Source organism: Hypanus sabinus, chromosome 6 (assembly GCF_030144855.1).
Source record: "Hypanus sabinus isolate sHypSab1 chromosome 6, sHypSab1.hap1, whole genome shotgun sequence".
NCBI lineage: Eukaryota > Metazoa > Chordata > Chondrichthyes > Myliobatiformes > Dasyatidae > Hypanus > Hypanus sabinus.
The window spans coordinates 59450669-59472181 of NC_082711.1; the positions used below are offsets into that span (position 1 = coordinate 59450669).

Below are 21513 nucleotides of genomic sequence, written 5' to 3' on the forward strand. Positions count from 1 at the left end.
AGCTAAGACCTAACTGGTGAAGAAAAAAGATGAAGTTGCTTTCTGGAAATGTATCTGTTAATAAAGCTGAATAAACGTGATCTCTTTAGGCAGCCTTTCAGCTTGAGCTGATGAAGGAAAATGCATGTCAGCACTATCTGTGGAAAGGAAAACAGTTTTAAAAGGCAGTTTATCAGAACGGTGAAGAAGAGAAAAAAGTTACTTGCAGTAGCAGAGAATGTGAGGGAATGGGTTTAGAGCAAGATTTCACCAGTTGACACATTTTCCCCTCCCACCTCCTTTAAGCATTTTGAAAGGATTGCTGTCTTGGCAATTTTCAGGTCTGCTCTTTGTCCCTTCCCTTCCCACCATCTCAAAATTCAAAGTAAATTTATTATCAAAGTACATATGTGTCACCATATAAAACCCTGAGATTCATTTACTTCTGTGTGTTCACAGCAAATACAAAGAAATACTGGCTGCTTGTGTGCAGTTTTTCATTGATTCTATTGTGGTTTTTTGTATTTTGTAGCTTATTGATGGTATTGAATTCTGAGTTGTAGTCAATGAAGAGCATCCTGATGTATGCATCTTCACTGTCCTGATGTCCCAGGGTTGAGTACAGAGCCAGTGAAATGGCATCTGCTGTTGTCCTGTTGCGATGGTAGGTAAACTGGAGTGGATCCAAGTCACTTCTTAGGAAGGAGTAGATAAGTTTCATCACCAACCCCTCAAAGCACCATCACAATGGGTGTAAGTGCTTCCGGACGATTGTCAATGAGGCAGGTTATCATGTTCTTCTGGCACTGGTATAATATAAGCCTGCTTGAATCGGGGAGTACCTCAGCCTACCAAAGTGATATCAGTGAACACTCCAGCCAGATGATCAGCATAAGTCTTTAGAATTTGGCCTGGTAACATCAAAGCTGGTAACTCACATAGCCTCCAACTGTCAGGGAGAGCCCCTCACTCAACCCTGTTCCTCCCCCCTCTTCCTCTCCTCGTCCCACTTTCTCCCCTTCTTCCTCCCCTCACCACCTTCACCTCTCCTTAGAGAATAAGAGAAAGAACACCGCATCCATCTCTAAAGCCCCGCACCAGACCCGAGACATGCCCTCTTCTCAATACTACCACCAGGGTGGGGGTACAGGAGCCTGAACTAAATGTTTTAGGAACACCTTCTTCCCCTCAGCCATCAGATTTCTAAACGGACCACGAACCCAAGAACACGTCTTTTTGGCACTACTTTATTGAATGTTTCTTATTGTAAGTTAAAGTAGTTTTATATGTATTAAGCTGTACCGCCGCGAAACAACATATTTCAAAGCACATGTGGTGGAACCCGATTCTGGGCTGGATGCTTTCCATGGGTTCATCCTCCTGAAGGATGCTCCGTCTCAGAGACTGAAATCACAGGTTCATTGGGGGCTGTGGGAGTTTGTTAAGGTGCGTTCATGTTTTGATGGTTAAAGCGAGCTTACCAGGCATTGAGCTCATCTGGTAGTCTTGTCCTTTATGTCGCCACACCTGAGCACCACTGATCTGGCCCTCAGCAGGTTGTAGATCTCCGGGTTCATACACGGCTTCTGGTTGTTTTTACCTGGTGAAGTAGCGAATCTTTTGCACATTCCCCAACACTGCATTGGTGAAACCAAGAGTTAACTTGGAGATTGCACGAGTGACTCGGAGTTTGTCGTTGTCTGCCACTTTAATTCCAACTCCCAGTCCTACTACCACTCTGACTTACATTATTATTAAACTGGTTCAGCTACATCCTGCATTATAAATTAATCTGATTTTAAAACATATGTTTATTGCGCAGTTGTGCGTAACTTGAACCCGCAGGGTGGATATGTGAATTGCGCGAGAAATCGGTATTAGCGTAATTTCTTTAGCGACGTTGAATTTTGAAACCAGGATGGACGCGTTTTCCAGAGAGATGATTTGATTTTTGTCATAGTCGGGCGCCCGTAGAGGAGAACTCACGCTGCCCGGGTCTGAGTTCTAACCGAACGGGGAGACTTTGCTGTTCACCGGTTGTCACGGCAAGGGTGGAAGTTTGCAATCCCAGCTTTGAGGCATGGACATGGCAGGGAGCACCAAACGTCAGAAACAGAGTAAAAAACGTCGCAGGATAGCACAAGGTGCACGAATTTTAATTTTTTTCTTAGATCTGTCAGATGCATGTGGCATTAGAAGAGTGAAAGCAAATTTACTTTCCCCGCAAGTATCTTGAGATAAAACTTTTACCCTGACTGCAAGCTGGTTTTAAAGATTAAATAAATCGTCTGCCGCTGTCAACAGTAATTGTTTGAGAATCCCAGAGGGACAAGACACTGTATTTGCTGAGAACCCTGCTTGTAGAGGAAGTTTGGAGGTGGTGCGTTACTTTGGCCATGTGAACTGGGCTTTTGTGTGATCCTATTGTAAGAACTCATGAGAATGTTCCCTGGAATGAAAAGGTTAACGTAGGAGGAGTGTTTGACGTCTCGGGCCTGCACTCACAGGAGTTTAGAAGAATGGGGGGGGGGGGGGGGAATCGCATTGAAACATAACAAATTTTTAAAGACCTAGACAGAGTAGATATGGAGAGGATGTTTCCAATAGTGGGAGAGTCTAGGGCCGGGGGGCACAGTCCCTGAATAGAAGGGCGTCTCTTTATTACAAAGATGAGGAGGAATTTCTTTAGCTAGAAGGTGATTAATCTGTGAAATTTATTGCCACAGACAGATATGGAGGTCAAGTCATTGGGTATATTTAAAGCAGAGATTAGTAAGATTCTTGATTAGTAAGGGCATCAAAGGTTATGGGGAGAAGTCAAGAGAATGGTGTTGAGAGGAAATAAATCAGCTATTTTTGAATGGTGGAGGAGACTTCTTGGGTTTTCTATGTTGTCCCATTTTCTCAATTTCAGGGGTTCCCAAACTTCTTGTGCCAAGGACCAATGCTATTCAGCAAGGAGGTTGTGGACCCCAGGATGGGAATTCCTGCTTTACCTCTATTTTGAATAATAATAGGGCAGGAATTAACTCAAAATGGTGAGATGCTGAGAGATTTTGAGAACATTCTTGAATCATTTCTGCTGTCCACCTGGTAACCTCTTGATATGGCAGAGCTTGGCAGAGAGGGTCATGAGTGAGGCATGTGGATGGTGTGGCTTGGTCACTGGAGCTGAACTGAGGCTGACTGGATCCGTCAAAGTTGGTTTGTTTATTGTGTTCCTTTGTAGGATTTGTGGAGACAGCATTGATGGTATCTCTCCAGTCAGTGCGTTGAAAGACCATACTGTAGGCCATACTGCTGAAGCAGACAGAAATGCAGAGATTACTGCTGCCCCATATATGGTTAGCTTTGTGCTAGCTTTGCTGTATTGATCTTCAAATGGTTGAGCTCTGTACAGGTACCTTTGAATGTGGTGATGCATTTCATCGTTAATGACCATATTTTCAAAGTTCAAGTCAATTTATTATCAAAGTACATATATGTCACAATATACTACTCTAAGATTCATTTTCTTATGGGCATTCACAGTAACAATAGAATCAATGAAAAACTACACAAGGTGCAAAAGACAGCAAGTTGTAAAATAAATAAATAAAGAGAGCATGTAAACACAAAGTACACTGCAGAAGCTGTGGTCAAATCAACATGTACAAACAAGCTGGAGGAACTCAGCAGGTCGGGCAGCATCCGTTGAAATGAGCAGTCAACGTTGCGGGCCAAGACCCTTTGTCAGTACTGAAGGGGGGTGGGGAAGGGGCCCTATAAAGAAGGTGGGTGGAGAGGGGAAGGTGCCAGGTGAAAAACCAATCCGAGGACAGATCAAGGGGTGGGGGGAGGGGAAGCAGGGAGGGGATAGGCAGGAAAGGTGAAGAAGGAATGTAAGGGGAAAGCACTATGGGTAGTAGAAGAAGGCAGAGTCATGAGAGAGGTGATAGGCAGCTAGAAGAGGAGGCAGAGTGAAAGTGGGATGGGTAAGGGAGAGGGAGGGAATTACTGGAAGTTGGAGAATTCAATGTTCATACCAAGGGGCTGGAGACTACCCAGATGGTATATGAAGTGTTGCTTCTCCAACCTGAGTTTGGCCTCATCATGGCAGTAGAGGAGGCCATGTATGGACATATCCAAATGGGAATGTGAAGCAGAGTTGAAGTGAGTGGCAACCGGGAGATCCTTTTTGCTGTGGCAGACGGAGCAAAGGTGCTCGACGAAGCGGTCCCCAATCTGTGTCGGGTCTCGCTGATATAGAGGAGGCTGCACTGGGAGCACCGGATGCAATAAATGACCCCAACAGACTCACAAGTGAAGTGTTGCCTCACCTGGGACTGTTTTGGGCCCTGAATTGTGGTAAGAGAGGGGGTGTAGGTACAAGTGTAGCACTTACTCTTGCAGGGTTAAGTGCCAGGTGGGAGTTCTGTGGGGAGGGACATGTGGACCAGGCAGTCGCAGAGGGAACGATCCCTGCGAAAAGCGGAGAGGGGTAGAGAGGGAAAGATCTACTTTCTGGTGGGGTCCTGTTAAAGGTGGTGGAAGTTGTGGAGGATAATATGCTGGATCCGGAGGCTGGTGGGGTAGTAGGCGAGGACAAGGGAACACGGTCCCTGTTGTGGTGACAGGAGGATGGGGTGAGGGCCGAAGTGCGGGAAATGGAGGAGATGCGGTTGAGGGCATCATTGATGACCGCAGAAGGGTAACCACGATTCTTAAAGAAAGAGGACATTTGGGATGTCCTGGAATGGAAAGTCTCATCTTGGGAACAGATGCGGCAGAGACGGAGGAACTGGGAATAGGGAATAGCCGCATCTGCTCCCAGAACGAGGCTTTACGTTCCAGGACATCTCAAATGCCCTCTTTCTTTAAGAATCTAATTATTACAGTCAAATTTGCTCTTTTCTTGAAGTTGCTTATAAAATTAGCGGAACTCTGATGTGACTTTGTGACTGAAGTTGATCTCCACCACGTTTTAGAACTTCAGTAGAAAAACCACCCAATCCCAAGACTCTTCATTATTTTAGATGGCATGTGGCCCTTTCAACTTCTTGTCAATCAGGGATGGCTAGAGATTGGACCAGATAGTTTGTTGTAGACTGGAGTCAAGGACGTGCGAGTTAAAGATACAGGATCCAGATCATTGAAGTATTCCTTCTTGATACTTCTCTATTCTTGCTACCTCAGTGAGAGCATCCACACCTGACAGACCCCAACACTTACTTCCTTCATCAAAATCATATATACATGTTTTGTAAAGATGAGGCCCAAATATTGATCCTGACAGCATCCCATCAGGTAACAGTTTGCTAAATTGGTTTATTATTGTCTCTTGCACAGTGAAAACCTTGTCTTGCATGTTATCTCTACTGATCAACTCATTACAATCGTGCATTGAAGTCGTACGAGGTAAAACAACAGAATGCAGAAGAAAGAGTTACAGTACAGAGAAAGTGCAGTGCAGGTAGACAGTAAGGTGCAAGTCACAACAATATAGATTGTAAGGTCAAACATCCATCTTATTATCCTAGGGAGACATTCAGTAGTCTTCTAACCGCATAATGGATGTGGTCCTTGAGTCTTGTGCTGCATGTTTTCAGACTTTTGTGTCTTCTGTCTGATGGGAAGGGCAGGAGAGAGAATGTTTATGGTATGAGGGTCTTCGATAATACTGACTACTTTACCGAGGCAGTGAGAAGTGTAGACAAAGTTCATAGTGGAGTTTCTCTGATATATTAAGTTGTGTCCACAACACTGCATTTTCTTGTGGTCAAGGGCAGAGAAGTTGCTGTATGCATCGGGATTGGATGTATCACAGCTGAGGTGCATTGATTAAAATCAGTGCGAGTCAAAGGGGACATGCCAAATATCTTTAGCCATCTGAGGAAGTAGAGGCATTGGTAAGCATTCTTCATTGTGTAGTTGGATCAGGTCAGACCTTTGGTGATATTTATTCACTCCTAGGAATTTGAATCTCTCAACCTTCTCAACCTCAGCACTGTTGATGTAAACAGGAGTGTATGCACCATTCCATCTTCTGCATTCAATAGCCACCTCCTTTGTCTTGCTGACAAAGAAAAGATTTTTGTCATGACACCATGTTACTAAGCTCCCCAGCTTCTTCCTGTACTCCCACTCATTATTATTTGAGATATGGCCGACTACAGTGGTATAATTTGCAAATTTGTAGATGGAGTTTGAGCAGAATCTGACCGTGCAGTCATCAGTGAATGGGGAGTAGACCCAGTTTTGAGAATAATAGTGGCTCAAGTGTTGCTGCCTTTCCTTACTGATTGTGTTCTGTTGATCAGAAAGTCAAAGATCCAGTTGCAAATGGAGGTGTATAGTTCCAGACCTTCAAGTTCGGAGATGAGTTTGCTTGGAGTCAATAAAGAATAGTTGAATGTAGGTGGCTTGGCAATCTAGGAAGATGATGTCCACTGCAGACCTATTTTGGCAATAGCAAATTGCAGTGGGTGGAAGTTGTCTATGAAGCTGGAATTAATATGTGTCATTATGAGTTTCTAGAAGCACTTCATGATGGTGCATGTCAGAGTCACTGCGTAGTAGTCATTATGGCATGTTGCCTTGGATACCAGGATGATAATAGCCTCTTAAAGCAGATAAGAGCCTTAGATTGAAGCAGGGAGAGGTTAAAAATGTCTGTAAATACCCCTGCCATTTCAAGGTTTTTTTGTTAGTCTGCTAATTGATGCCAGATTGGCCAGATAGGTGTGTAGCAATGTTTATGTGGCACCTTATTGAAAATCAGGCATCCACAACCTGTACGTATTCTGGTTCCCCTTTACTCATCCAGAGCATTGCATCAAAGAATGGTAATAGCATACCAAATATGACTTCTTTTGTGCCTTGATGGTGCAGATTATGTTTTTTTTTGCTAAGTGGCTGATAAGTCTGATGTTAATATCTGGTTTAAGATGGCACTACTGAAGTTGTGCAAAACCTTACTGGTTGTTCAAAAGTCAAAAAATACAACTAAAAATATCATCAAATACCCCTTTTCTGAGGTAAATTGTGGTAGACTATCACTGCAAACAATAAAGAGGCAAGCAAAGGTGAAGCTGACTTGAAGGATGTGCTGTGCTGGTGCAACACATTGTTGGAACAGAACGTGTTCAAGATGGTTTCGCAGTTGGAGCGAGCGATTTGGGGAGCTGAGGCAGAGGGGTTTCAATGTCTGTCCACCTAAACTGGGAGCAAGGTTGGATCGATCTAAGTGTAGAGCCAATTTGGAAAGGTTGAAAATGGCCTCAGGCTGGGCAGCAAAGTGGAGGCACAGAGCATAATGCTGCATCGGAGCCAGGGTCCTAAATTGGATGATTTAAATGCCAGCCTGGATGAACTGGAAAGGAATGGTGCCAGGTCTGGAGATGACAATTGGGCTGATTCTGCTTGCTCCCCCACGATGCTCAGTCCTCTCTCCATGGAGCTGAGGCTATAAGGCTGCTCTGGCTCCTACACGCTTTGTGTCTGTGAGCTTCGGGGCAATTTGCCTGCTATATGATAAACTGAGAATGAGGCTTAAGCTTACTCCGGCTGCTCTGGGGATTCCGGTTTATGGATTTAATTTGGTTTTGAATGCTGTTGCTTGCTTCTATTGTTTGGATGATTTGTGTTTTTTTTTCTTTCTCTGTGCATTGGGTATCGGCTTTCTTTTTTTTAATTGGTTCTTTTGGGTTTCTTACTTTGACTGCCTGTAAACAGATGAATCTCAAGATTGTATAATTCATACATACTTTGATAATAAATAATAAATGTACTTTGCCAAGATTTTCTTTATCTTTGTTGCTCTGGTTAATATTGTATTTTTCCTGATTAATGATGAACTGCATTCTGTCTCTGCTTTCTTGACTGGAATTGCTACATGGTTTTCTAGCTGCTAGGACTTGGAACAAGTAGAATGAAATTTGGAAGATTACAGTGGCTATCTCCCTAGAAATTATGTTTAATATCCTTATGTCTCATGACTGGTCACAGATGGTCAACTTCTCTAAAGTGAGACTGAAGCAGAGTGGTTGGTTTCATGAGAGGGAAAAAGCAAAAAATTTCCCCTGCAAAATACCAGCCTGTGGAATTCCAAAGTAACAGAATCCTTTGAATATTTTTAAGCCTGAGCTAGATAGATAGTTGATAATCAAGGTGCGTAAAGATACTGTGGTGCCATGGGGAATTGATGTTACAGTTGGATCTACCAGTTTGATACACCAGATGTTGCCTAGAATCAGAATCCGGTTTATTATCACTATCTTATGATGCAAAATGTGTTACTCTGCAAAGACATAAAATTACTATAAATTGCAGAAGAAATAAATAGTGCCAAGAAAGGAATAATGAGTTGGCATTCACAGGCCTTTCAAAAGTCTGATGGTGGAGGAATAGAAGCCTTTTCTGAGTTGTTGAATGTGGTTCTTCAGGTGCCTGTATCTTCTCCCCGATGAGAAAAAGGCGTGTCCTGGATGGTGATGGACGCCACCTTGTTGAGGCACCAGCTCTTGAAGATTCTTCGATGGTGAGGAGGGTTGTGCCTTTAATGGAACTGGCTGAGTCTGAAACCCTTAGCAGCCTCTTTCAATCCTGTGCATTGGAACTTCGGCATTTGGCTGCGATAATACCAGTCAGAATGATCTCCCCCGTACATCTATAGAAATTTGCAAGAGTCTTTGGTGACATACCAAATCTCCTCAAACTTCTAATGAAGTACAGCTACTTGTGTGCCTTCATGATTGCACCCATGTGCTGGGCCCAAGAGAGATCCTCTGAGATGTTGATGCCCAGGAACTTGGTTCTGCTCACCCTTTCCACTACTGACCCCTCAATGAGGATTGGTGTGTGTTGTTCCGACTTCTGATTCTGGATTCTACAGTCAATTCCTTGGTCTAGTTGATGTTGGGTGCAAGGCTGTTGTAACACCACTCAGCCATCTAATCGGTCTCATTCCTGTACACCGCTTTGTCATCATCTGAGACTCTATCAACACCGGTGTCATTTGTAAACATACAGGTGGTGCTTGAGCTGTGGTTAGCCATGTAGTCATGAGTGTAGAGAGAGTAGAGCTGTGGGCTAAGCACACATCCTTGGGACGTGCCTGTGCTGATATTCAATGAGGAGGTGTTATCATTGATCTGTATTGTCTTGTGGTCTTCTGATCAGGAGAGCCTCATTGCAGAGGGAGGTATGGAGATCCCGGTTTTCTAGAGCATTGGAGAGCTTTAAGTTTTGGGAAGAAATCAGATAGGTTGGACTTGTTTTGCCTGGGGTGAAGGAGTTGGGGTGGAACCTGATAGAAGTATATACAATTATACAAGGTGTGTAATGGGTAGATAGTCAGAGCCTTTATAGTCACTCATGGTAAGAGTATCAAAAGGGTGAAGGTTTAAGAACAGAGGAAGGATTTTAATAGTGGATCTGAAGGAAAAGATTTCTACAGAGTGGTTGATATCTGGTATGCACTGCTGGTGGAGGTAACAGAATCTGAATCAATCACTGTTTGAGAGACATTTGATCAGATGCACATGGACCTAATATTGCAAATGGGATTAGTGTAGGTGGCCAAAGAAGTCAGTGTGGACATGGTGGGCAGAAACACTCATTTCTACAGCAAAACAGGTGACACAAGTTTGTTACCAAAATCATTTAATATAATGAGGTAATTAGGATAGCATTTTTCAGTGATGAAATAGTGGAAAAAATGATTTCTGGAAAAATATGTTTGTTCAAATTTGTGCCATTGGGATAAACAATTGGTGAATGTTTTCATAAATTTTGGAAATAGGATTTAGCTGTTTTGTTTTCATTTTTACAGTCATTAACCATGGATTTGGTAATACAAACATAGTGTCATTATTGTCTTTGAAGTTTTGATGAAATGGTCTGTACTGAGCTCTGTTTGTTTATGGTGCAGGTCTTGAAATGACTGGATTAAATGTTCGGGAGAGGATGCAGCTAAAAATGGAGAAAAAAGCCAGGAGGAAAACAGAAGGCAAATATTCAGTTCAACAGTTGTTGGAAAAAGTAAGCTATTTTACAAAATTAAAACAAATACTGTTAGGATTTATGACATTATAACATTTCAAATTATCTATTTGAAACATTTCTATTTATCTATCTATCTATCTATTTATTTATTTATTTATTTATTTATTTTTTTTTAAACCACTCAGACTGCGTATTCTCCCTCCACAACTCCCACATTGGAAGAAGGGAACGGTCATCAATGTTAACAAGCCATTGCATAAAGCAAAGCTTGAGAACCACTTTGCGCTCAGGAGAAAACGCTGCAGCTCCTCATCATGGTTGCAGAGACCAACTTTTTTGTACAGGATTTCTCAGTCACAGACTATAGAAATGATCCTTAAAAGTATAGTCTTTATTTGAAACGTTTTAATCTAGCAAATGTAGAATCTGAATTTCCATGTACACAATTAGCCTTCTAAACGATAAAGATAGTTTCAAATCAAAGACTATTCTTTTTACTTTTTATTTTGCTACCAGTTGCACCATTGGAACGTGTGGAAATAGGCTAGGTTATTGGGAGTGATTTTGACTGCAGAATGCTGACCCGATAAGGAAATAACCATTAGGGTCTATTATTCTCTCTTTTCTGACTGTGGTTGCTGTTGAGTTTCAGATTTCTTTTGTCTTGCGACGTGATGTCACCCCAATTGCTAAAACGTTGAAGAATTGTGATTAGAATTAGTAAGAATGTTTCATGTTATTTGAAGTGCATATTGGGATCTAGTTAACTCTTAAATGGCCTAGTAAACCCTCCTGTGAGGGCAATTCCAGATGCTGTTCCTGCCAGTGATGCCTAGATACTGTAAAGTTGAATACATCAAAGTAAGTGATACAGGATCAGAAATATTATTAACTTTGAGGGATGGTGGGGAGGGGGTGTAAAATGTATGTTATCTTTTGAAATTTCCAGAGGAATTCAATTCACTCCTGTTAAAATTGGTTAATTCAGATTAACAGAGTTGCTAAGCAGTAACAAGTATGCTATGGAAAACACATGTTCCCATTGACTAAAACATTTTTGTTGCCTTTTATATTGACAATAATTTGTGAATATTCCCAAAATGCTGACCAAATTGTTAGTCTCTTGAAATTTCACTGGGGAAGCCTGTAAAACATTGTACACCTCAAAAGAGCAGGGAGTGCAGGCAGCGTCAACGGATTTCACTGTTTAACTGCCCAGGAGTGACTCGCAGAGGTTGGCAGTTTCACATTGTTCTGTCATCCAAGCAGTAAAGTCATCCTTTTCTGCTGTTAAGACTGACTAAAGTCATCAATTCATGCCAGTTATTCCTTCTTTATTGTGTTTACAATATTGTTTATGTTTAAAAGGCCCAGTAGCGTCTTCGTGTAGCTTTATCCTACAAATTGAAAATTGTAGAATCTTTCCTATTGACAATAAGGAAGTAACTCGTCCTGTGGAGACTGTGCTGGCTCCTGGTAGATCAATCTAACCACTCGTTCTGTAAATCAAAACAAAAACTATAGATGTTGAAACTCTGAAACTGAAAGGAAGTGAAGGGTGGTGCAGCCTCACTGGGCTGGAAGGGCCTGCAGTTGTGCTGTATCTCCAAAAATAAAACAACATAAAGATGGGAGATGCTCTTTCCTCCTTGGAGCCTGATTGAACTCTTCGAAGAAATGACAAAGCAAATTGATGAAGGTAGAATAGTAGATGTCGTGTATATAGATTTTAATAAGGTTCTTGACAAGGTTCCCGTGGTGGGCTCATTAAGAAAGTCAGAAGGCATGCATTCCAGGGAAACTTGTCTGTTAGCCACCCGATGACTAGTGGTGTTCCACAGGGATCTGTTCTGGGACGCCTGCTGTTTGCGATTTTTATAAATGTCTCGGACGAGGAAGAGGAAGAGCGGGTTACTAAGTTTGCAGATGACGTGAAGGTCAGTGGTTTTGTTGGTCATGTAGAAGTTTACAACGGAGTTTTGATAGGATGCAGAGCTGGATTAAGAAGTGGCAGGTGGAGTTCAATCCAGAAAAATGCGAAGTGATACAGTTTAGAAGGTTGAAGTTAAATGCAAAGTGCAGGTTCTTAGCAATGAGAAGGAACAGAGGGATCTTGAGGTCCAAGTTCTTAGATCTCTCGTAGCTGCCACACAAGTTGATAGGGTTATTCAGAAAGCCTTCATTAATCAGGAGATTGAGCTCAAGAGCTGTAAGGTAATGTTGCAGCTCTATCAAACCTTGCTAGACTGCACTTGGAATAGTGAGTTCAGTTCTGGTCACCTCATTTATAGGAAGGATATAAAAGCTTTAGAGAGGGTGTAAAGGATATTTACCAGGATGCTCCTTGGATTAGAGAGCATGTCTTGTGCGGAAAGGTTGAGCAAGCTAAGGATTTTCTCTTTGGAGTGAAGGAGGATAAGAAGCAACTTGACAGAGGTTTTTAAGATAAGAGGCATTGAAAGAGTGGACAGACTTTTTTCCAAGGGTGGAAATGGCTGAAAGGAAAGGGCATAATTCTAAGGTAATTGGAGGGAAGTATAGGGGCATGTCAGTGGTTGATTTTTACACACAGTGGCGTGTAGGTGGAATGTGATGCTAGGAATAGCAGTAGAAGCAGTTAGTTAGGGAGATTTAAAAGACTCTTTGATAGACACATTGATGAAAGAAGAATGGGGGACTGAGTGGAAGGAGGGGTTAGGTTGATCCTGGAGTAGGTTAAATGGTTGGCACGACAACTTTGACCAAAAGGCCTGTACTGTGCTCTACTGTTCTATCTTTTAGATTCTTAACCCTTTTTATGGCAATGAGTTTTACTATTAACCAAGGGTTCCATGGGCCCCAGGTGTGGAACCCCTGGTCAAAAATGTTGGCTGTACCCTGGCTCAAGCAGCAGCTGTGCAGATGCCAGTCTAACCTTGTGTTTGAAATCCCTCATCCATGAACCGATGCTAGTGAGTCTTTTCGCTACCCAATCAGAGTCTGTACAATCTTTATAAAGGGTGGTGATCAGAACTGAATGCCATATCCCAATTGTGACTTAATGGTGACTTCTAGTTCAATGAAATTTCTGTTTTGCGATTTTGATGCCTCTATCCTGAATTCCGTTTGTTGTACTAACTTCTCTCTTAACATGTCCTGTCATTTTAAAAGTTTTATTCACCCATGTCCATCTATTCTGACGTACCTTCTAAAATAGTAGCTTTGTTTTTTCTACACTTCAGACTTCTCCATACCAAATTACATCCCACAGTTGTTTGCCCAATCTGCCAGTCTACCTTTGGCCTCTTGCTATCTGCTACTATCCTTCACGATAGCGAATTTAGTGTTGCTGCCAAAATTTGAAAGATTGCCTATATTCTCTGGTACCTTCCAGGTTCCAGGTCAGGAAGATGACGGTAAGCATTTTGGCAGTGTCCAATTCATAGCAATCTGGAAGGCTTTTCGTTTGGCAAGATATTTTAAATTTAATGAACCTTTCTATTACCTCCTTTCCAAGCTTCAACCCATCAACTTCAGTACCTTCACTAATTTTTAGATAGTGGCAAATGGAAGAAAAAAATCCAGCTTTGTTCCCCTTCATATTTCCAAATTCAGCCCAATCCTGCTGTTCCTGGTTTAAGATGACGCTGGTGAAATGCGGCAAAGCACTACTGGCAGCAAATGAAACTGCTAACTACACTGTCAAACACAGCGAGAGTGAGCCAATCTTTGGCCGTTGCTAGAGTGGACTTGGTACTGATGAGAAACGTAGAAAACCTACAGAACAACACAGGCCCTTCGGCCTACAAAGCTATGCTGAACATGTCCTTACCTGAGAAATTACCTAGTGTTACCCATAGCCCTCTACTTTTCTAAGCACCATTTAACCTATCCAGGAGTCTCTTAAAAGACCCTGTCGTATCTGCCTCCACCTCTGTCACCTGCAGCCCATTCCACGCACTCGCCACTCTCTGTTTAAAAAAAACTTAACCCTGACATCTCCTCTCTACCTTCTTCCAAGCACCTTAAAACTGTGCCCTCTCGTGCTAGCCTTTCAGTCCTAAGAAAAAGCCTCTGACTATCCACACGATCAATTCCTCTCATCATCTTATACACCTCTCTCAGGTATTTGAAGTGGCAGAGCCGAGGCAACAGGGCCTGGGCACGAGAGTGAGGAATGAGCTGATGTTTGGCTGATGTAAGTGCCAGTCATGGTGTTGGGGCAGGAGATGAGGGACAGGCTGGTGTCCAGCTGGCTGGCCGACAAGGTGTACTCTTCTCTGCGCCAAACTCGAGCTGTAGCCTGCATCCAGCTATAGACTGGCCTCTGATGACTGGCTTCCTAGCTCTGAATTCACTTTCATCAACTATATTTGCTGACTTTTTATTGTTTGCACGATTTGTTCTTGTTTTTGCACATTGAGTGTTTAATGACCTATTTTATTGGATTCTATTGAGTTTCTTTGTTTTGTGGCTGCCTGTGAGATGAATCTCAAGGTTGTATATGGTATACATAATTTGATAATAAATGTACCATGAACTTTGAGCTTCTGGGAGAGTTTCAAAATGTGCATCAGGAGAAGGGGGAGAAGCTTTCCGCATAGCCTTTTTGGCTAGAGAGTCGGCTAATTGTTTGAGGTGCCAGAGGGGGGTCATTCGGATGGCTGAGGTGGATCAGTTAAGGATGGACCAGGTAAATATGGGCGCCCAGGCCCAGGACATAATTGCTTGGGGTCTCCAGCAGTCCTATAAAACGTGGACCCTCCATCGTTCGTTCAGCTGATCAGAGAGGTACGGGGGAGGGGGGGGGATGAGAACACACTGAGGCTGCGAGAGGACTCCATCAGCAGGGTACAGTCCTCGGTTGTAGACTCTTGTGGTGAAGTGACCGGGGCTGACCCACCTGGGAAATGGTAAAGGAGGTGGTGGCAGAGCTGAGCACTGAGAGGTCATGTGGGTTCTTGGTGGGTGTGGACCCTTCGTATGATAGGACTGGTAGAGAGGGCCCACCCCCCCCAGGGGATGGATCGCGCAGAGGGCTGTGGGTGGCAGGGGTTCCGCGAGAAGAGGGGCGGCCGGTAGCGTATGCTATAACTGTGGGGAAGGCTATCTCCCAGCCCTACCTTTCTTTCCCTTTTATTTTCCATAATTCTCCAACTTCCCCGGAGCCCATTTCCCTCCAGCCTATCACTTCCCAGCTCTCTACTTCATCCCTCCCCCACTTCTTATCCCCTCTCCACCATCCCATGTTACTTCACTCCTGATGAAGGGTTTCGGCCTGAAACATCGTCACTACCTCCTCCCATAGAAGCTGTCTGGCCTGCTGAGTTCTGCCAGCATTTTGTGTTTTTATTTATTTCCAGTATCTGCAGATTCACTCAAGACCCTATTCCTGAAGGCTTAGTGGTTTCCACGCTCCAGTGTGTCATTACAGATAGAGGGAATATATGCTAAAGCCATACTCGACACCGGGTCGCAGGTCACGTTACTGTACTGTTCGTTCTACAACCAGTATCTGAAGCAATTGCCCTTGACCCCATTCAGTGCATTGGAGATTTGGGGTATCAGTGCTGGTGATTAACCATACGCTGGTTATTTGTCAGTGAAGTTGGCGTTCTCGGAGGCTGATGTGGGAGTGTCTAAGGTTCTTGATACACTAGTCCTGGTTTGTCTGGATCTGGTTGAAACGGGGGGGGGGGGGGGTGGGCGTTTCAATTCTGGTGGGGACCAACACCCCTCTGGTACGGAGGCTTATAGGGGCCTGCGGGGAGAAAGTGGGTGAGAGCTTTTTGGGGTCCCTTTCTGTGCACCCAGTGTTTTGAGCTGGGTTTGAGGAAGTGCGTGGCTGCGCTGGGCTGAATGCCGAATTTAAACGAGGGACTGTATGGTGCATCCGGTTGAAGCCTAAGGTGATACGGCCTGGGGAAGTAAAGAGAGTGGTGGGGACCACCAGATTTCCCGGAGTGCCTGAGGGTCAGGCCCTCTAAGTGGACGCTCCGGAAGACCTCGGGGCAGTCGCGATTTTCAGGTGGGGTACTGGTGAGGCCGAATTGCAGAGGCCCTCGGTTGTACTGGCGAGCAGGATGGCAGTGATCGTCAGGAACACTACAAAGAGAGAGGTCACCTTTAAGAGAGGGAAGCCCCTGGTGCCCCTGACGGTAATGTCTAGACCCCTGTGAGGCCTGCTGGGGAGAAACTATTGGAGAAAAGGGAAAAGTTGACCGCTGAGGCCTTTAACTTTGTGGACCTCCTGTGCCACCGGGCTGGAAAAGGAGGCTGGTGGAGAAGATGTTGAAGCTGGAAGGTGTCTCTTCCACTGACGAGTTTGATGTGGGTTGTACCAAGAGCACTCGTCACACTATCCGGGTGACTGAGGACACCCCGTTTAGAGAGAGCTTGCGGCGACTGGCCCCTGCAGACGTGGAAGACGTGCAGCAGCATTTGTGTAAGCTGAAGGAAGCTGGGATCATCACTGAGTCTCGAAACCCCTATGCATCCAAAATAGTAGTGGCCCAGAAGAAAATGGGAAGGTACACGTGTGTGGACTATAGGACTCTGAACAGGTGCACCGTCCCTGACCATTATACGGTCCGCAGGGTCGAAGATGCACTGGCCTGTCTGAGTGGTGCGAAGTGGTTCAGTGTGCTGGATATAACCAGGTCCCCATGAGTGGGGCTGACAAAGAGAAGGTGGCATTTATATGTCCCCTGGGATTCTTCCAGTTTGAATGGAAGCCCCAGAACATATCAGGAACCCCTGCCACCTTCCAGAGGGTCATGGAGAAGACAGTGGGGGATATGAACTTGCTTGAAGTGTTGGTGTGTTTGGATGACTTGATAGTATTTGGATCCACCTTGAAGGAACACGAAGCGAGGCTATTGAAGGTGCTAGGCTGACCGAAGGATGAAGGGTTAAAACTTTCCTTGGACAAGTGCCAGTTCTGCAAGACATCTGTTAGCTATGTCAGGCATATAATCTTGCGTGATGGAGTAGCTACAGACCCGGCTAAGATACAAGCGGTGATCACATGGCTGAGGCCCCAGACTGTGAGTGCTCTGCACTCATTTCTTGGGTCCTGTGGTTATTATCAGAGATAAGTGAAGGGCTACGCCAAAGAGAGTCACCCCTTGTATCAGCTTCTGTGTGGTTACCCTCCCTTGGGGAAGAAAGGGAAAAAGGGACGGGAGGTTGGAGAATATCTAAACCCGTCGGAGCCTTTTGGACATAGGTGGGATGCAAAATGTGAGGAGGCTTTTCAGTTGCTGACCCAGGCACCAGTGCTGGCTTTTGTGGACCCCCGATTGCCATATGTATTACACACTGACGCCAACCGAGAGGGATCAGTGGTTGTCCTGTATCAGGATCAGGGCACCGGGTTGAGGCCTGTGGCATTTGTCAGCCAGAGTTTGTCGCCCTCCAAGGAAAAGCTATCTCACCCACAAGTTGGAATTCTTGGTGTTGAAGTGAGAGGTGGTGGATGAATTGAGTGACTATCTCTATGGGGCCAAGTTTGAGGTGAGGACAGACGACAACCCCCTAACTTCTATCCTGGCCTCGGCGAAACTGGATGCCACAGGCCATCGGTGGTTGGCAGCATTGTCTCCCTATGATTTCAGCTTGAAGTACCGGCTGGGGAGCTGGAACATCGATGCGGATGCTCTGTCCTTATGGATGCATGAGTGACTGGACAGGGACGAGGAGTAGGAGAGCGTTCCTGCCCCTGGGGTGAAGGCCATGTGACAGGTTGCCATCACCGTGAAAGCCGAGGAAAAGGAGAGGTCGGATCGAGCAGTGACTCATTGGGGGCTTCTCATGATGCTCTACCCCCAGTTTACTGTAACCTGTCTGCTCTGAAGACCAGTCAGCTGCTGGAATTGAGTTCTGGGGAAGTAGCAGCTGCTCAGCGAGATGACCCGGGCATTGGCACTATTTGGTACGTGGTTGAACAGGGAGACGTGGCTCAGGCAGAGAAGACGAAACATGCTTCGGTGGCTCCATTACTGAAGGAATGGCCGCGGTTAGAGTTGAAGAACCAGATTTTATACTGCGTTACATCACCCCCGGACCGACTTCGGCATGGGCAGCTGGTCCTGCCGGGGAAGTATCGGAAGATTGCGTTGAAGTCACTTCATGATGATTCTGGACATTTGGGGGTGGAAAAGACCTATGGGATGCTCCAAGACTGGTTTTACTGGCCCCCAGTGAGGTCGCAGGTTGAAGAATACTGCAAGTCATGCATTCGCTGCATATGCTGGAGGACACTGCCTACACGGGCAGCTCCATTGTCCCACTTGCAGTGCAGGGCCCCTGGACCTGGTGCGTATGGATTTCCTGTCCATAGAACCCGATGCCAGCAACACGGCAAATTTCTTAGTCATCACAGACCACTACACCAGATACGCTCAGGCTTTTCCTACCAAGGACCAGAGGGCGACTACGGTGGCAAAAGTGTTATGGGAGAAGTATTTCGTGCATTATGGCCTTCCCAGATGGACACATAGTGACCAGCGACGGAGCTTCAAGAGTAGACTCATCTATGAGTTACTGGGCATGCTTGGAGTTGAGAAATCGATCCCCTGCCTGAGAGGTTTAATCGGACCTTGTTAGACATGCTCGGGACCCTGGAGATCAGCAAGAAGAGCAGGTGGAGTCAACGTATTGGGCATCTGGTTCACTGTTACAGCTGTACACACAATGATGCTACTGGATACTCGCCATATTATCTGATTTTTGGGTGCAAGGTGAGGTTGCCCATTGACCTTTGTTTTGGGACTGATGAGGGTGACTTACTACCGAAGCCTTATCTGAAGTGTGTGTCTGAAATGAGGGAACGGAAAAGAGCTTATCAATTGGCTGGGGTTGCAGCTGGAAAGCAGAATCAAGGAAATAAGAGGAGGTATGATCAGAAAGTCAGGTTCTCCCAACTCCTACCAGGAGACGGAGTCCACATAAGGAACTTGGGGCTACCTGGAAAGCACAAGTTGGCTGACTGCTCGGCGGCTATGCCCTATGTGGTGGAGAGTCAGATGCCAAACCTACTGCTTTTCCGGGTGAAACCAGAGGAGGGGAATGGGCCTGTCAAGATTCTCCATCGAAACCACCTGCTGCCCCAGGTCAAGAGGTGAAGGTTGACCCAGAGCCCGACTTGGAGCCTAAAAGGACTCTGAGAAAATGCGGGGCGACTGCAGGAGAGGTTAGGCTGGCCCTGAGAGGGATACTGATTCAGAGGATGATGATCTGGATGTGTGGTACATGCTGCCATTCACTAACTCCCATTGATTGAGGATGAGACTCCTGGCCCTTCTCCCACTGAGTCAGGTGAGGTGAGGGGGGCAATTGGTGGGCAGCATGGGGTACGGCAGGATCCTAAAGGGGAGGAGGCGGAGCCTGAACATGAGACGGGGGCTCCGGGTTGCAGGGGGCTGTGAGTGATAGATTGCGGGAGCTTTTGCCAAGCAGACCCGAAGTATCCCCAGTAGCATCTGAGCCGGAGGTACGGAGGTCTCAGAGAACTAGGAGACGACCGGATAGGTTGGCCTATGTAGCGCCAGGGAGACAGGGTGTGATCTCCACTGTTTTGGGGAGCTATGTCACTGCCTTTTGCACCTGGATTGGGCTTTGTGTTTTGCAGGAAGGGTTGGCGAGCTATCTCACGTCATGAGGACATGACTAAGTTCGGTGGGGGGAGAATGTAATGTTTTCTCTGTAATGTTCACTGCTGAGGTAATGGGTTTTCTGTAGCAGCGATGTTTGGGTTATAGCTACTGATAACAGGTGGCTAACCAATGGGGAGAAATGTTATTCTTTCTTCTATGTCTGGGAACGGGGTTTCTCGTGGGTTTTCGGTCGAGGAGAGTGAAAAGGAAGGATGAGTGCAAAGGGCGCTTGGTGATCACTGGGCAGCGTATATGGGAATGCGAGGGTCTGGAGGTTGGTGATGTTTCGGCAGATTAATTTATGGAGAAATACCTGACAATATTTGTGCACGAACTATTTGATAAAAGTGGTGCTTTTTTCTTTTATATTTTGTTTCTGTACTAACCACATATCAAAGTAAGAGATATAAAGTGTAATCATTTAATCACATATTATGTACTGTATGATATTTTGTGGTGGGGGTTTGTACTGGGGTACGTTCCACTGCATCCACCCAAACTTGATTACCCTGCTTGGCGGGGCCAAAAGCTGATTCCCCAAGATGAACGTGAGCGGCAAGCCAAGTGGGCTACAGAAATCTTTGCAGTTTGCTTCAAATTCAAGTTTAACTATTATTCAACCATCCATGATAACTCCAAATGAAATAGTGCTCCTCCAGGGTCAAGGTACAAAACACAGTATCAACAGTCACACACAGCACAAGGCACATATAAGACGGCAGGTAAACATACAGTCACACAAAAAAAGCCGATGTCCCTGAGTGACATGTCCTGTAAATTGGTTGTGCATTGGTGTTATCGGCAAGATTAAGCAGTTCTCAGCAGGCTATGCATGCAATCCAGCTTGTCATTCCTCTGATCAAAAACTGGAGGGCAGCACTGATGGGAGGGGACCAGCTCCAACCTAGCAGGGATGCTGCTGTACACTGCCTCCTAATGTCTCCTCTCCTGGACTGCAGCAATAGGCAAGTCTGCAATCTTGAGGTGCAGTTCTTGCTTCAACCAGGGTCACGCAGCTCCTGCACCGTCTTTCCAATAAACAAGGGCAATGGATCTGCAGAACTTCACATTATCCACGTCCTACAGAGTCTTGTGATTGCACGAGAACCATCCAAGACAACCACTCACAGTTAGACTGCCCACCGATTTTGTACATGAACTCTGATGCTTTCCTGTAGGAAAGAGCAACGCAGTCCGCTCCAAATCCAGCTACTCAGCCAACGAGCAGCTCACTGATGGGCTACACCTGCAGTACCTGAGCTTCTGAAGTCCAGCATCATCCAGTGATCATAAAAGAGACACAAACACCTTTGGATGGACCCTGAGAGACTGCTCCGAACGCACTGCCATCTTACCTCAGACTGCTCCAAACGCACTGCCATCTTACCTCAGACTGCTCCCAACGCACTGCCATCTTACCTCAGACTGCTCCCAACGCACTGCCATCTTACCTCAGACTGCTCCCAACGCACTGCCATCTTACCTCAGACTGCTCCTAATGCACTGCCATCTTACCTCAGACTGCTGCCTCGCAACGCACTGCCATCTTACCTCAGACTGCTCCCAACGCACTGCCATCTTACCTCAGACTGCTCCGAACGCACTGCCATCTTACCTCAGACTGCTCCCAACGCACTGCCATCTTACCTCAGACTGCTCCGAACGCACTGCCATCTTACCTCAGACTGCTGCCTCCCAACGCACTGCCATCTTACCTCAGACTGCTCCCAACGCACTGCCATCTTACCTCAGACTGCTCCCAACGCACTGCCGTCTTACCTCAGACTGCTCCGAACACACTGCAATCTTACCTCAGACTGCTCCAAACGCACTGCCATCTTACCTCAGACTGCTGCCTCCCAACGCACTGCCATCTTACCTCAGACTGCTCCGAACGCACTGCCATCTTACCTCA

General features: G+C 45.5%; 1 protein-coding gene and 1 non-coding gene across 4 annotated transcripts in view; one reads left to right on the forward strand and one right to left on the reverse strand.

Annotated features, from left to right (window-relative positions):
- si:dkey-12j5.1 (uncharacterized) overlaps positions 1–21513 on the forward strand; it is a 610757-nt gene that overhangs the window by 8660 nt on the left and 580584 nt on the right. For 2 of the 3 annotated variants that reach the window (XM_059972253.1, XM_059972252.1), the window contains exons 1-2: positions 1959–2123; positions 9890–9999. In XM_059972253.1, coding sequence (XP_059828236.1) covers positions 2060–2123; positions 9890–9999 — 174 coding nt within the window. In that variant the 5' untranslated portion in view covers positions 1959–2059. Of the gene's footprint in view, positions 1–1958; positions 2124–9889; positions 10000–21513 lie in introns of those variants that run through there. The other variant, XM_059972254.1, reaches the window with a different exon arrangement.
- On the reverse strand, positions 10140–10355 carry LOC132396210 (small nucleolar RNA U3). The gene has a single exon (XR_009512903.1). It is a non-coding gene; the product is annotated as a small nucleolar RNA U3 (small nucleolar RNA).